The sequence below is a fragment of the Pezoporus flaviventris genome, unplaced genomic scaffold (genome assembly GCF_033815535.1).
Source record: "Pezoporus flaviventris isolate CSIRO_AGI_PZ_B2104156 unplaced genomic scaffold, CSIRO_AGI_Pfla_v1 ptg000078l, whole genome shotgun sequence".
NCBI lineage: Eukaryota > Metazoa > Chordata > Aves > Psittaciformes > Psittacidae > Pezoporus > Pezoporus flaviventris.
Genome location: NW_026892626.1, coordinates 9136625 through 9154154, shown reverse-complemented (window position 1 = coordinate 9154154; position 17530 = coordinate 9136625). Strand labels below are relative to the sequence as shown.

Sequence of the window (17530 nt, the reverse complement as noted above, 5' to 3'; positions counted from 1 at the left end):
TGAAGTTCCTGAATCGCACTCCTGGTATTACAACTTGGGGAGTTTCACACAGCCTCACTCTGTAAGTGGCTGACCAAGTTGCTAAAGATGTAACAGTGAAACAAGAGAAGGCAGCAGCTGTCAAAGGATGTTTTCCTTGCTGCTGAGCTGGGAAAGGCTCTTCTATGCCAGGAGAGAATGCAATTTCAGATGTAAATCTATTGTTTATTACTCAGGACTGACAGTAAAGAGAACGCAGCTGAAAAATAAAAACCACCTCTATTTAACCAGCAATGAACAGAACCAACAATGCATTTTGCAGTATCATCCCCCAAACTCATTTTGCAGCCTGTCAGAACAAACATCCTCACTTTGAGAGGCAAAGCACACACACAGATCCTTAGTTACGCACGGATGTGTTTTTTCAAAGCTGTAAGAACTGCAGTTTACATCAGTCTTCCATGGCTCTGAATAAAAATGCTGTCTTCAAAGCCACCAGATTCAGATTCTGAAGAAGGGCAATTAGAGTTCAGTGCCAAATGCAGAACATTTTCAACTAATAACACAATTAACACTTCTTTTTTCCTCACTCTTTATATTCTTACTCAGAAAGCCAACAACCATCAACAGACAAGGAACCTCTGCAGAGGAACTCTACACTGACATGTGGACGACACGAGGACACCAGTGACACCATCACTTCCTTTCTACAAGGGAAGGTTTCTTTTTCTGTATTTTCAGCATTCACATATAAACTTCAATCCCGGAAATAAATATCTGTCTCCAAGTGCTTCATAAGCACCCCAAGAAAACTATCTACAAATCATACATTCAGCTACTCCACCATTTTCAACACTTCCAACAATCATCACTTTCACAAGTCGGAACTTCAATAGCTGGGAAAGTTGTGTGTCAGCTACAGATTATTATTATTCATCTGCGAACATTGTCCACTACCAACTGCCTTTACCAAATACTGTTCTGCAGATCGGAAAAGCTTACGAGATATGTGCAAAGGAATCACTCTCAGACTCGATCCATGGTTCCCTTTGTCATGGGATCATACCATTACTCTGAAATCAGCTCAAAAGCAGTCAGAAGAGTAGAGTCTGAATACTGACAATGGATTCTGGTCCCCACACAGATCAGTAGGAAGACAGACCAGATATTCACCCTGAATACAAAACCTCATAGAGAAACATGAGTAAACAAAGTTTTTTTAAGTCAGGAAAACTATAAAAAAATTCTTCAGTCATAAAAGCCATTTCAATGTGAAATTTGTAAAATATCACCCTATTTATTCTCTAAGCTTTTCTAGCAACATATGACTTTATCATAACATATCTATAGAAATATGATTAAGAAACAATATTTTTTCTTAAATGTAGTTATTTAAGCATTTGCCATTTTGGAAAGTTGAACTGAAGTCTCTTTAAAGAGCAAAACATTGCACACAATTTTCAACCTTTTCACTTCTCCATGTCACTGAGGGTATGGCACATAACAGTCTGGAGGGGAGCCAATGCTGTTCAGCGGGCTCCGGGTATTTGACTCGTAAGAATTCGGAGCAATTCCAACCACGCCATCATTTTGAGGGGTTTCTCCTTTCAAAAAGTCATCATCTTCATCTTCGGAAGTACCCTGAATAAATTGAGAAGGATCAGTGAGAGCAGAAAGATACTCCAGGTCTTGATTAAGATTTTATGTAAATAATGACTGCTGAGACCAACATTTCTAAACTGTTGCAATAATCAGATCTGCTAATCAAAACATAAAGCACCAGTAAACAAAGCTACAACACCATCAAGTATTTTTACATGTGATTACAGGAAGGAAAGGTAAACACACCAGTTGAAGGGCTCAATAGGACAGACATTCTCCAAGAAGGTCAAGAGACTATACAGGAGCCTTAGGAGGACATAATTCAGGATTTGGGTTGTGCTACAATTGTCGTGACTAGTTGGAATGGTAAGAGAATTAGAGGTGCTCTCATTATGAAATATGGGAACTAAATCATATCTACAAAGTGGATTTCCCAGTGACATCAGCATGTCCATATGCTGAATGTTCATAAGCATTCACAGTGCTCCTGTGCTGCCAAACTCTTCTGCAGAAGAGGGGAAAGTGCTCGCAAAGCAAGGATGCATCAATCCTTAAAACTTCTTCATTTCATAGTTTCCCCCTAAATGTTTAGTGTTCCCATATCTACTAAAAATTAATCCTACAATAGAAGCAGCTGACAGATTTGGCAAAAGCTGAACTGCATTTTGATCAGAGATTACCTTTTTAATGGGTTTCTTTAGGTTCTCAAGATCTTCAGCACTCAGCTCTTCCCAAAACTGATAAAAAGGCTCAATGGTCTTCTTTGATCTAAGAAAGGAAATAAAATCCAGTAAGGAACTTATTCAGGAGAAGTCATATGTATTTCATTTTAATAATACAATAGAAAAAGCTTGACATTTTGACAGCCCTCTGTAGTGTTTTACAAGCTATTCAATTAATCCCTATATAATCCCATATTAATCTCATGAATAACTCAATTTTGCTGACAAGTATAAATTACAATTGTTTGTTTGAGTTCTGATACAGTCAGGTCTCCTAATTCTTAGCTGGTTATTTTTCACAGCTACACTATGCTTGCAAGTAAGCATAAATTTATTCCATTTTTTAAAGCAATATGAGTAATGTTATTATCATGCAATTGTGTAAATAAATATATAATTGACAATTTTATGTAGTTTACTGTTGTGTATTAATATAATTAGTAATCTTAATTTGTACACCTAAGAAAGGTCTCCGTTCCATGGAGACGGATTTCTTTGTTGCCCTTTAATACCAAAAAGTGGTTAAAGCATCACAGTGCAAGATGTTCTGAAAAGCTGCAAATAATCCAGTACTCATTAAAAAAGCAAGATATATTAAATGGGGCTTTGAGCAACCCAGTGTAGTGGAAGGTGTCCCTGCCCATTGCAGCGGGGCTAGAACTAGATGAACTCTGAGGTCCCTTTTGACACTAACCATTCTATGAGTCTGTGAAGTCTTGAATCAAAAAGCAAATGAACTCAAGGTGCAAAAAACCCAAAGCAAATGAAAATAAGAAAGAAAATGACACAAAACCACCACAGCTCTAACAAAATATGTATTAGGCTAACGCGGTATTTTAGAAACTGCTTAAAACAAGATAAACAAAAAGTCACCAAACAAGTTAACTAGACCTTCCAGGAAACTGGGTCCTGCTCCTTCTTCATCATACGTTACAGTGGGGATAAATTTCCATTCAAACCTTTGACAATTTCTGATTAAAATATGCTACATGAAAAGTACCAGAGATCAGGGAAGAAACTGAACCATAGAAATAATGACAGTTTCTTACAGTTTTAGTTCATTATTTTCTTCAAGGCAGAAACAAGTCGTTTATTTTTCAACTATACCTTTTGAGTATGTAGGGATCAAAAGGGAAGAAACTGTCAAGTGGGTTGGTGCATGTCTGCACAAGGTCACCCCCACTGCCACTCCGTACAACTGGTAAGAACTGCCGATTGTTCCTCTCAATAATTGTGTAGCAGAACACCAACTGGTATTTCCTTTAAAAAGGTAATAAAGAGAAGAGAAGCATTTCAGAATTTCAGATATTATTAAAGCACAAAGTTATTTTTTAGCATACATCATGTCTATCTTCCTTTCCAACTGCTATAGGGTAAGTATATTCCTCTACACTCCTATAAACATCGCTTTAAGTAGAATCATATCAGCTCCAACACAAAACAGCCAGTTTCATAGTACTGTGGGATTTTATTAAAACTGAACCAGAACTAAACTCATTCCATCTAGAATATGTTGGTGTTATATAAGCTGTCTTAGATAACACTGTGCCTAACAAAACCCATGTTCTAAGTACTGTGCAGGTTTCAGATGCACACACACAAATACCTGTATTTAGCTGAAACTGAAATAAAAGAGATACCTGGTAATGGCAGCAAACAAGTTCACAACAGAGGGTATACAAATCTTCAGTGGGTTTAGCTGACACATGACAATGCGCTCAAAATTTAAACTCTGCAGATAGGACAGACCTTGAAAATAAGAACAATTGACAAGTTTAGGTTATGTATCATACAAGCTGAACTTAATTTCCAAGAATTTCAAGTCTGACCAGCCTGCACACAGCATACCACTTCCTACTCTCTTACAGTAGTTCACTCTCTAGCCCACAGCTTCTTCAGCAGAAAAGTTTCTCTAAGTAACGGTAACCTGCCACAGCCAAGGGTTACTGTGGCAGACACCAAACACAGACACCAAACTTACACACCCAGAGTCATCAAACCAGATTATTAACTGAAGCGTACACAAGCTTTATGAAGCTGGAATTCAAACATGTCCAGTAAGTGGAGCCAGATATCAATGCTGAAGGGTTACTGACATTGTTTTCAGTACTGGAATAAAAAGATTATTAAGCTTGGTAGCCCAAGAAGCATACAAGCCACCTCAATTTATTTAGAGCACAACATAAACTTGCCATCACATACTTGACCATTACAAAACACACCAACAGTAAAATTTGCAAATGAATCCCAATACTATTCAAACCTAATATACTCACCTTTCCTTAAGTTTCCATCCAAAAGTTGCTTATGACGGAAAATAAGCGTATAGAACACTGTCTGACATGTGGAATAAAATGGCCCGTGCAGAGCTACATCACAGTAAACATTAGCCCCTTTATCCTGATTATCAATGTACTTATGTATCCAGTTCACCAGAAGATCCAGGCATGCTTTTACTGTACTATATGGAGAGAAAAAGAAGGTGTAAAAATAGCACCTGAAATGTTAAACAAGTATTCAAGGATCTCAGTGGTTATAAAAACATCAGAAAGAAAATCAATGAGTAAAAAAGGAGATTCTGTTATGAGCTTTCACCTTTATCTCAGCATAAAATGAATCAATGTATCAGCACCCAAAACCCAATCAGTGAAAGCACAAGATGTCAGAAGAGATGAATCCATAAATGCATCTTGCACGTGAAATGCACAGCAAACAATTAGAATCCTGGGCTACAGTAATACAGAGAGATGCCTCCAACAAGTAATTCCAGTATTAAATTAAGTTCAACATTAAAGTTACTGAGCCTGCCCTGAACAGCATAAAAGTTCAGAATGTGTACATAGAAAAGAAGACATTTTCACCCATGTGATTTGTCTCAATACCAGAACACTTGATTTCCCTGTCTCAGAGTCTACATAAAATGCCTAACAGAGTATTAAAAATACGTGCTTCTGAACATCACATACACAGGTATCCATGACTCCGCCTGAAGTCACCATAACCTATCCACACTCAGCATTTCTTGGTAAGTGAAGCCTTAAACAGCAAGTCACAAATCCCAGCAATCTTTACTCTGCATCATGTAAATGCAAAACTGTCCTGGAAACTTCAAGACAATACTAAAATAGTACTGCAGAAAGGACAAACAAGACTACTGACTGGCAAAGCAGCGGGATAGAAGACCAACACCATGTGTGCATCCTGTGAATTCCATACTTAACCTCAGCAATCATTGTAAATTGTTTGCTTTTGCCCATATCTAAAAACAACTTACACAACTGGAATAAATTTAGCTCTTGCCAAGAAGCTGCCAATATAACTCCCAGCAGTCTGCCTGATCACTGAAGCATTGTTTGGATCATGCAGTTTTTTCCAAAGATGGTCTAGAAATGCTTCAGCCAACCCCTGGAAGGAAAATACAGAGAAGTCGTGAGTTGTTATGCTGATGACGCTGTTCAAGTAATAGATTCCTAACTCTCAATTCCTGTAATTTCCATAACCAAACCATTACCAAAAAATCTACCTTTAACTGTAGTAACTACTCCTACACATGATGGAAAAGCATTCTGTTCTGTGTCTTTTTCTATACTTAGTTGTAAAAAGTAAATGGAACCAGAAGCCTCTGAACAAGTCAGGAATACAGCCATAAAAAGTGTGCTACACTTGTGTTGTTCTTGTTATGAAAACAATGGTGGTAAACATGAAGTGGCTGTTCACTGTCTTTTGTAACAGATGTCAGGGACATCCACTGAAAATAGCAGGAAGACAAATTTAGAGAAACAAGAATGATTCTTCCCCTTAAATGGTTATATTGTAAAACTTTTTGCCAGAGAGTTTATGATGCCAAAAATTCACATCAGTACAAAACTCATATTACGAGTTATTTCCTCCTCGAATTTCTCCATCATGGGCTGTTACCATGAAAGAGCATCACTGACTCACGAAGTTACCAACTGGTGCTGGAGGCTGAGAGGGTACTCTAGCAAAGCATCATAACATGCTTCCCCATTCTGATATTCTAACACACCCACTATTCACCACTAACAGACAGTATCTTTAAGACAGTTTGGGAATGCTGAAGAAACTTGCTGGAGTGTTCTGTCTTGGGTTCAAGAGTCAAACCGATTCCTGTCAAAGAGGTCTGTTAATCAGGTCCTTTTGCACTAGCTTCAATTCCATCTGGTTGCAGTTTATGAACAACATTGGAAAAGCAAGCACAAAATAAAACTTGAAGAAAGGAGTAACAGAAGAAGAAGAAGACAAAGATACTAATGAATCCTGATGAACTATCTTCAGATTAGAATTACAGCAGAAAGCAACTTCTTTTTTTTTGTAAAGACAGCCAAAAAAGGATGCAGAAATGACAGAAGATGCTGCAGTTTAAAAACAGCTTCTACTCACCAATTTGAAGCTACAGAGGTAAAACATGAAATATTGTACATGACACGAAGCATGGGTTGGTAAAATAAGCTTGTCAAAAACAGAAACCAGATCCCGATACAAATCCTTTGTGTTGCTGATATCCAGCTTGCCTACACAACAAAAAAAGAAAAACTAAAATGAACCATTTCAGGCTCTTTTTTTTTTTTAACTGCCACTGCAAAAGTGGCATTTATAGCTTCCTAAACTACCAAGAAACATGTAAAAGAACTGTCAAGGTGCCTTCTAGGTTTATCTGACATCTAAAAGACATTTATTGGTAAGACCTTCCAGGACTTCAGTTGTACTGCTTTTTACATTGGTGTATATAGAGAGTATCTCTACATGTGTGCTCATGAACACAAGTATAAAACTGGCATACATCCAAACTTTGCAATAACATGTTAACTCAAAAGAGCCAGAAGAAAACACTAAGAAATAAACTACCTGACTCATGCGAAGAAAATACAGCAAAATGGTTTCTAAATATATAAATCTAAGAAATTCAAACCCTTAACTTATCTTAGTTTAAGACGTTTCTTTCAGGTTTTTTCCTATAACACAAGGCCTAGTTGTAGCAATTCCAACTGAGTGACTTGGCTACTTGTTTTCATCTACTTCCAGTCCTTATGACATTGAAAGGATCCATAACTCTAATACTCAAACCAATATAGTACATATAACAATAAAACACTGTGCTTAATCAGAAAGTATTTCTAATCCCCTAAATTTTGTAGCAGAATGAAAAAAACAAAACTCTCTTTACCCTTACACCCTGTAATGCCACAGCTTGAATTCAGTGTCAGATTTGTGTAATCAGTGTCTCCCACCAAAGACTAAACCTTTGAAGTCATAAAAGTACTTTTGCATTCTCTGCCAGTAACAGCAGGCAGAGAGGCAGGAACGCAGACTACAGCCTGCTGACAGCAGAATTATGCTACTAAAGGGTGAGAACTCTATCTTGCAGCAACAGAAAGCAAGAACTCCACTTAGGTTTTTCTTACTTGTAAGCAAAACAATAAATCTGGTTATAGCTCAAGTGTTCTTACCATTCACGTGGCAAACATCTTTAATATAGGAAAACAAGATGGTCATCAAAATATCAAGGCGCTCTGCAAGCGGATGGGCCATTCTCTCACTACTGGAAGAGACAACTTTGTTTCCTTTCCTTTCTTCGTCTTCCTCCTGGCAGATGAAATGGCACATCATAAAGACAGCAACTACAGGAAAAGTGAAACTAAATTTTTCTTTCCGTGATATGCAAAGCTGTGTATTTTTTAAAAGAAAGCAGCATCTAATTATACAGCTTAGTGTAAGGAAATTTTTGTAAACTAATCCAACTACTATGAATTCTTTAATTAGCTTTATGTACAGCTGCTTGTGTTTTTACATAAAGGAACTAATTCACTACATATATGCTGGGAATTTACATTAACAAAGTCAACACCTGCAGAACACATTAATCATTTATCAGCTGTTCAGGTTTCAAGAGCTATGCGCAGTGCAGGAACAACAAAGCAATAATGTATTCCTAGACCATCTTAGCTCACAGCCACATCAAAAGTGAAAATGCTACTACAAAAAAAACCAACTTCTAATAGAGCAAAATAGCCAACCATGTCAAAAAGACCCTCCTCTGTAGATTTCTCCTCATTATCAGAGTTATTAGCATTTTCTTCAGCATCTTCAATATCTTGCTGTGGAGTACTAACCTACAGTTGCAAACAAGAAATTAATTTTTATAAGACCATGGCAATAACATGAAACATTCTGATTATTTATGTAAGAAATGACAACATAAGTCAATTTCTAGACTAGATTTTTTCCTTGACTAAATAAACATTTTAAAAGGGAATTATATGTATGCAGTACACAAGCACACACTCTAAACTGCCTGGAACTTTACCTCCAGAATACAAGCTCCCCCCAGCCTTGTTACCTGCTGAGGTTCTCCAAAATAAAAAGCTTTAATCATTTACAATTCTACCCATCCTGTCTTTTTTAAGGCCGTAAATACTTTTACTTCAAATGGATGATAGAACCTGCAAACCAGAGAGAAACACGTTCTCTGCACATCAGCATTTATCAGTATGAAAGAGTTACTTTGACTCTGGCAGAGAGATTCCATACAGGGTATAACAGTATACATCATACAGTTACCTTCATGTATGGGAACATCTAAGACTGGGAATGAAGCATAAATATGAGTGCTCTTATGATCATGAGCACTACTGCAAGATTCTTTTTGTCAAGCTAAACACTGAAACAGATTTAATTTCCTACTCTGTGTACTTTAACACCAAGATTCCTTAAAAGATGATACAGAACAAACTTACATCCAACTTTAACAGCTTTTCAATAATAAGCTCCAGAATTTGAAGCCTCAGAGTTGGAAGGTACACTGTAACTTGGAGCAGGTTATGAACATAACATTCCTGTAACACAAAATAATTGACATCTATAATAATGTTAACAGAAAGTCTAATTTTTGCCAAGGATATTTAGAAAACAAGTGTCTTAATTTGTTATCTAGAGAGCCAGAAATAGGTTTAAGCAGACTGTATTCAATCTAGAACAAGTTAATGTATAAGCCAAACATCACCTTTAAATTGTTAAGCTGTATTATCATTAACTTCTTAATCTACTATTTCCATGCAAATTTTTTTCACCTACTTTAGACAGAATGAGTACAAACATTCTGTAAGAAAAGTTATTCATTTCCATAGGAGATTATGTCTGTATTTCCTCTAGGAAAACAAAACCAAAAAGCATATTCCTCACTACACCCAGAATCAGCTCTAGTAGAACTGTTTAAAGTGAGACTGAATACATCTTTTATTTCATGTTATCAGAATATACCAACAATTCTAAATTCCACAGGTAAGTCTCATCAGAGTCATTCTGATTCTAACTCAAACAGGTTTACAGACAAGTTCTGTGAGTGTGCATGTGCCCAGCCACACATACACACATATATACAAAAGACAACGTTGCAACTTCCATACAGGAAAACTGTCAACTCAGGACATAAAATTAGATAAACTGAAAGCAGGTAAAGTAAAATTAGGTACTGAAGAATACCATAGTCTCTTTGTGAATAGGCATTATAACAGAACCTTTAATTACATGAGCACATATGATTTTTCCACAGGCCATCTGGCTCGCTCAGTACATAAAACGGATATAGTTTAATGAGAATGTGTAAATCAGAAATATTTAACAATGCATGGACCATGTTTTTATTACACTTCATTCAAACCTTACCCTGAAAATACAGTTATGAATTTCTTCACGACTTGCTTCTCACTGAGCTGCTAAATACATAAATAATCAATTTTCTCCTAACACCATGTAGAAGCTCACTCTCCATCCCTATGTTTTACAGGTAGGGAACTGATGTTCAGTTATTTGGATTTTGAACAAACAAATAAAACTCAAAAAAAAAGCAATGTATACAAAGTTATTCAAGCACTTGATGAGTGCAAAACACAGCTCCAACTGAACTTGGCTGGTGGAGCAGGGCTCTGCCGTTCTGTAACATAAAGTGCCAACACATCAAGTTGGAACAAGTAAATATGAAGATCAAACAAGAGCTGTAACCTGTCAAGTTTCCAGCTTGGTTTTCACCACATAAGCACTACACCAAAGATATAATAAAACAACACCCTGTACTACTGGCAACTAAGATTTAACCCATAATGTCCATTGCTTTCTGTCTGCTTATCAAATCCCCTGTTCTTCTGATAAATACTTTGCAGTTTTGACAACAAACGAGACAGGTATCCTACCGTCTCCTCACTCTACAACCCTGAGATTCATCGCCAAAGAGGTCCATCTTGTGCATTGATTAAGAAAGCAATCCTGTGGAAAAGATATGCAGTTATGTCATTAAAGACTAGCATAATGCTTATGCACAAGGAACTTAAGTATGTTTGGACAACCTTATACTAAACATATGCACCCATATATATACAGATAAAAATTACAACACACTTAATCTGCATTAGACACCACTAAATCAGTTGTCATGTTATAAAGTATACATTAAAAAAAAACAAATGAACCAATAAATAAAAATATTCACAGCTCTTACCAGAGTTCTTTCTGATTTATTAAAGAAAGGAAAGTTTTCCACAAGTATTGGCATGAGAAACTGTGGTGTCCTGCAATTTAAAAAAAAAGCAAGAAGCACTAGGTTATTGCCACAAGAGCAAATATTTAAAGCTGCAGCACTCTCAAGACAGATTGGAATAAAATGAAGTTACTGTCAAGTAAGATTAAGTAATTGTATAAAATCTGGTTTTTGCAAGGATCACCAAACAGGTAATAAGTGGCAAACATTCACTGTGGACCTTTTAGAAGCAACTTCAAATGTATTGCTATAAACACAACTTTCCCTGCTTCCAATTTCCATTAACAGGATTTTCAGCTGCAGATACATACGGAAATTTTGTAATGACTGGATACAGCATTCCATCAATTAGTGACTATTAGGAAAAATCATGCAATGAAACTTATACTTCTGATTAAGAGAAAAAAAAACCAACTAATTAATCAGTTCACGAGCTTTAAATCTGCAAGGAAAGGGCATACAAATCCATGGGATTATATACTTACGAAGGAACATATCTTGCAACAGTTTGCAATGCTCTATGGCATGTATTAAAGTTTTCAGAAAGGTCTAGAGAAACAAAAAAAAGTGCTGTTACGCATTTGGTTACAGAAAACTGAATCAGAAAACAGCAAAAACTGCTCATATCAATCAATACTTGGAGTATTGCATGCAGTTCTGGTGTCCTCAACATAAAAAGGACATGGAACTGTTGGAACAAGTCCAGAGAAGGGCCACAAGGATGATCATTGGACTGGAGCACCTCCTGTATGAAGATAGGCTGAGAAAGTTGGGGCCGTTCAACCTGGAGAAGAGAAGGCTGTGTGGAGACCTCATAGCAGCCTTCCAGTATCTGAAGGGGGCCTATAGGGATGCTGGTGATGGACTATTCATTAGGGACTGTAGTGACAGGACAAGGGGTAACAGGGCCAAACTTAAAACAGGGGAAGTTTAGATTGGATATAAGGAAGAAGTTCTTTACTGTAAAGGTGGTGAGACACTGAAATGGGTTGCCCAGGCAAGTTGTGAATGCTCCATCCCTGGTGGTGCTCAAAGCCAGGCTGGACAGAGCCTTGGGTGGCATGGTTTAGTGTGAGGCGTCCCTGCCCATGCAGGGGGGTTGGAACTAGATGATCTTAAGGTCCTTTCCAATCCTAACTACTCTATGAACTGTTAATTCATATGAATCAATTTATTAATCGATATTGATTTTAGCTGAGCTTACCCCAGGCAGACAACCACAAAAAGACCCAAGAATCCCTCAAACTACCTAGTTTTCTTGAGGGAAATAAAATGGAAAACAACTCCTACATTTTCTTTGACTTTGAAACAATCTAGGACTAGGAATGTTCTCCTGTGCATTCAATCTTATTCCTACAGATACTGCATCAAGAATATTCTGAAAGTAAATGGAGTGCGTCACACCCCACTGATTCAAGTACAAGAAAGTCTCTGACTTGGAAATTTAAAGATTTAATGTTTTTTTGCAAAATAGGAGCAGTATGCATTGTATAATTCTTTACTAAAGGTATTACAGCAGCATATATAAGCCATGCTTTTTTTTATACTCACTTTCATCATCATCATCAGAATCTGAAATATCCACATCATCTTCTCTGATTGTTATTCGAGCTAGCAAAAAGTGAAATATCAAAATTATACAAATATTACAGGCAACAGTTTCAATGTCAAATCAACCACACTGGACAACAGTCTTCATCGAGACTAAAACATTAAAATTATCCAAAACAACTTCTAAAATTAGCAGAAGCTCATAGAAAAGACTGTTTTGTTCACAGAACCAGAAGGCTCTTAAGAACATCAGACATGATCCTCGCTTCAGCTTTTGTTCTTTGGCAGTAACATTATACAGTTCATCCCTTTCCAAGACATCTCCATAAATGGGGTCTGCACGAGCAACTAGAGTATGTCCTCTAACATCTAGATACAGAAAACCGCGTATCACAATTCAGCTATTCAAGTTAATCAACAGAATAAGAAAACCAACCCAGTAATTAGTTGTCATGCACTGTATTTATACAGAATTTATCCAGGAAAGGCATTTTGATACTCAAAGAAAGAAGACTGAGGGAAAAGCAACTTACGGGGGACAAACTGCAATACAATCATCCGGAGGCATGGCCGAAGATGGACAGTTTGTGCTGACACCAGATTGCCAAGAAAACCCAGATATTCCTCCACTACTTCACGGCTTCTTCTCAACCATGGCAGCTTCTGAAAGTAAGCAAAGACCAAGACGTCAAAGAAAGATGTTTTGAGTACTAAACTCTTTATCTTCCCATATAACAAGCAGATATTTACCAGCAAAACGTTGACCAGTTGTTCACGCTCTTTGGTCAAATATATAACAGACGCTCGAAATTCATGCAGCCAGTTAATGATCTGGGCATCCTTAAAATAAGCAGGAGAAAAAAAATACATAGTATTACCTATTACTAGAAAATAAAATCTATAAAAGTCAAAGACTGTAAATAGAAATCTTTTTCAAATGAACATGCAAGGAATGTCTTTAAGCTGAAAACTGGTGTCCTCACCAATGAAATTTCTTGAATGCGAGAATGGATACGAATTCCTATACCAACAGCCTGTCTGGAAGACTGAAGTTACAGTCCAAGCAAGCCATGCAAACCTCACTCACATAGAACACCACTGTAAGAAACAGCATCCAGTCCTAATTTTCATTTCTTCTTGTGCTAGTTTAAGCAAGACGGACATTCAAGTCTTGAAATAAGAGATACTGAAACAGTAGCAAATCAACACAGAAATTTTACACTGATTTTGCCTGGACACTTCACAAGGCCTCCTAAATACTAATTATTTTACTAAATGTCCTCTTTGAAGAGAAAAGAAACTCCATACGTATTATACTTTCCACAGTACTCTTCTCACAGCTTTGTGGTTTAATTAAGGGGGGACGACACACACAGACCAAAAGGAAAAGCAAATGTAGTTGCTACTTACAGCTATCCACAAGAGCCACGAAACAGTACTTCTGGGTATAAATACTAAACGCATACATATTTCACTACCTAATTAAAAAAGCTTTCTGTGAGAACAGGAGAATGTAAAAATTCAGGCCGTGTGAGTCAGAAACTTTGGTTTGATCTACAGAAGTATCTGCAGAAATAAGTGTAAATGACTAGAAAGATGGTACCTGAACAAAGACCCTGTCACAATGCAGAAAGTTTATCACTCTAAAGCAAAGGGTCAGTAAGCATGAGACACCAGTTATCAACATCCTATAAGATACATATGCGTATAAACAGATTTTTTTTTTTTCTTTTTTTTTCTGACACTTTCCACAAAGCAAAAAGCTGTTAAATGCAGCTAAATGTTTAAAGCAAAGGATCCGGGTAAGCACCAGAACAACCTGCCCAATGACTGACTATACTAAACATCTTACTCAAGAACTCCCACCTTGATGTCTGGATCTGACAGCTGATGCTTCAACAACTCAAAATCCGTGGTCTCACCCTAGCAAGGGAAAGAAAAACAAGTAAATAATACCCGTATTTTCTGCAGAAAAAGAAGATAAGTTGCACTACCTCTGAACAACCTCATGTCAAACAGTGACATGAAGAATACAAGTAAGAGAGAAAGATCAGAGAAGGCTGAAGCAGCAGTTACAGAGTGCTGTCCCTGTAAGACAACTGAGGCAGCTGGGTCGGTTTTAGCTGTTCCCTTGCAGACATAGACGCTATCCCTCTGTACCCTTTGGCGTTAGCCAACTCCACATCAGCCCAGGACGCCACTCAGTTGACTCACAGGGGAACCTTTTCACTCGCACAACAGCACCGCCTGGCACAAGCCTCCGGCACTCACCCGCCCTCAGGTTTTCCCCCTAAGCCCTCAGACACGGTCTTGTGCAAGACGAAACGAGACCTCACAGCGAAATGCCACCGGGCACTGCCGCACCGGCACCGCACGCGGGCGGCAGTGGCGGGCCCAACTCACCTTCTCGTACTTCATCAAGATATCCGTCAGCGTCCCCCCGAATCGCACCGTCTTCTTGGGCGGCGAGCTGATGAACTCATCCCCTCCCAGCATGGTCACGGCCCCGCGCCTGAGGAGAGGTGAAACCGCGTGAGCACCCGCGGGCTTCACCCCGACCACCCTCAGGAGCCCGGCCCGCCCGGAGGCCACCGGCCGACACCCCCTCTCCTCCGCGGACAGGCAGGAGACTCCCCCCGCTTCCCAAGCTGCGTCCCGGCCCCCCGAGGCCCCGCCGCTCCCCTGCCTTACCTTGACCGTGGCGGCAGCGCTCGCCCTGTTACCGGAGCAGGCGCCTCCGCGCGCCGCGCCCCTCGCGTGGCACCTGCCCGTGCTGCCACATGCCGCTCCCGGGCGGAAAGGGCGCGCGACCGGCCGGAAGCGGAGAGCACGCTTCCCTTCAAACCATAGAGATGAGCGGCTGGAAAAGCCGCCGCTATGCTGGCCGCGCATCGGTGGTGCGGGAGGACCGAGGGGAGGGTGGGGGATTGCGAACAGCGCCGTTCCAATTTTACCACGGACGGCTGGAGAACGGCAGCACGGACAGCCCCGCGCCGACAGGCGACGGGTACCGGTGGTCAGCGCCGAGCAATGAGTGCGGGCCTCGAACTCTAAAGAGTCTGACAGCAAGCATTTAATCCTTCTATGTAGTCACAAGCTAGGGGATTGGCTTTTTTTCCTTTAATGGAGTACAGGATGCTGTTTTGAGCTAGTTTTAAGGCTTAACCAGGTACAAAAAGCACTCCTGTAACCACAGTCTGGCTCTTTGCGATTTTGGTGATGTTTTTCAACAGAATGCATAGGACTGTCCTTTAAGTCTAAAGGAGTTCTAGCTTTACATGCAAAGCTCTGTGTTCACACGACAGCAAACGGTCCTAAACACCTAGAAGAGCTGCTTTTCAATCAACAATATAGAAATTCTTTTAATGGACTTTGTGCTGCATTGAGCTACAACTGATAAGGATACCAGGACACTAAAATAGTTTAAAATATTTGTTAATGTTTAACTGCTAATAATTCAGCTGCCAGTTTCTATTTAGTATTAGCTTTCCTTATTTAGAAGGCAAACAGACGGCATGAAACAGTAACCATTCACATTTTCAAGAAAAAAAGATCAGAATTCACAAGTTACACTGTCCCACAGCAAGTATTTTTTATCTCCTTGTTTACACACACCATACTAGTAACACTTCAGCACTTCTCTTATGATTAGCACCTTCCTGAACTGAGGTGTCAACTTCTATACTAAATTTTTAACACACACAATGCTCCAATTTTAAATATTTGAATCCCATGTATTTTTTTTGAGTGAAATTGCAACAGCCAAAGCCATTCTAACTACTATCTTATGCAACAATCATAACGTCTTGATATTGGATTAAAGATTAATTACATTGTAATCTACAGTGAACTCAAAGCCCTGCCCAATTCACTTGCCATTATGATTAAAAATTTCACCAGACTGAGTACATGAATGGATGCACGCAAATGTTCTGTTTAATTTATAGCTGCTACTAATCATCCCACTTAACCATTACATCTCATGATTGAGTTTACAAGTGAAACTATAAGGAATCAGAAAAAGCAGTTCTTTCTGTTCAAAACAGAAAAACAACAATCTTGCAAATGACACGGAAACAGGGATCTATAGGCTTTAAGGAAGGAGCTGGTTTGGCTTCTTTTTTCAGACCATTGTAACAACACAGTGGTGTCACATTGCAGCTCCTCTAAAAGGAGGAAACAATTGCACACACCTCCTAAAAACTGCAGTCAGTAAAAAAGAAATCACGTTATAGATCTACAAGTTTAGTGTTCATCTAACCTTGCTGAAAAACTGAGCATTTGGAACATTTAAAAATCAGCATATACATAGAAAAGTAAGCAGTTACTCCAATAATTTACAAGAGAACATTGAAAGACATTGCAAGAGTTCACAAGGAAGTAAGTACAAGCACAGTATTCTTAGTAACCATTTTCCTTAAAGCCACCTCTAGTATTTGACAAGGCGTGGCATAAAACCAATCATACATTAAAATTTTAAGACCTACCCGTATTTGCCAATGGTGGACTCAAACTCCTCATGTAAGTTCAAAAACAGAGGAACTCATGACGAATTTCTCCACACAAGAATTTCAGGTATCATTACCTTTAATATAAATCTTTCCCCAAGTGCTATTTTTCACTTAAATCTAAGTGTAAATTCATTAGTATTTTATAAAGCATCAGAGTATCTGTTAATCAACAGGGGATTTTTTTGGTGGTATCCTCTTTCACAAATGATTAGACTTAGGAAAACAATTCCCAATATTATTGCACTAAAACTACCTTTTCTTAGCCATATTACATCACTTGTAACTATGAAGAATGTACTGGTGTGCCAACATAGTTACTTTTACTTGCCTACTTATAAAAATCTCAAACTCCAAGTTATTCCAAAATAATTATGAAAATTTACAAGAGTCACTCTAAATTGTTATTTACACTATAAACAACTTTTACTATATTTGCAACTTTTCATCAGTAGTTTAACATAGATATTTCAGAAGCACCCTTACAAACAAAAGTATTGCACTGGCATCATAAAAATTCACAGTAAGTTTTACTTCCAGACCTTGGTAAAACAGTGCAAGAGCTTTTCATTGTGCAAGAGCTTTTTATCCAAACATTCTCAGGTTATTAAAAATAA

The 17530-nt window shown here is 38.3% G+C and overlaps 1 protein-coding gene across 3 annotated transcripts; it reads right to left on the bottom strand.

Moving 5' to 3' along the window:
• Positions 1–239: 239 nt before the first annotated feature.
• Positions 240–15242, bottom strand: RRN3 (RRN3 homolog, RNA polymerase I transcription factor). Of its 3 annotated transcripts, XM_061474147.1 has the most exons (19): positions 15097–15242; positions 14809–14917; positions 14272–14328; positions 13156–13245; positions 12939–13068; positions 12406–12465; positions 11340–11403; positions 10816–10885; positions 9059–9157; positions 8339–8434; positions 7772–7907; positions 6705–6835; positions 5578–5708; positions 4580–4764; positions 3944–4052; positions 3411–3563; positions 2262–2349; positions 1445–1620; positions 240–487 (listed from the first exon to the last, which is right to left on the bottom strand). In XM_061474147.1, exons 2-18 carry the CDS (start codon positions 14899–14901, stop codon positions 1462–1464), a joined length of 1851 nt encoding a protein of 616 aa, XP_061330131.1. In that variant the 5' UTR covers positions 14902–14917; positions 15097–15242; the 3' UTR covers positions 240–487; positions 1445–1461. The 3 variants fall into 3 exon arrangements, with proteins under 3 accessions (XP_061330131.1, XP_061330130.1, XP_061330132.1); XM_061474146.1 differs by lacking the exon at positions 240–487 and having other exon boundaries at positions 1252–1620; XM_061474148.1 differs by lacking the exons at positions 240–487; positions 13156–13245 and having other exon boundaries at positions 1252–1620.
• Positions 15243–17530: the final 2288 nt, after the last annotated feature.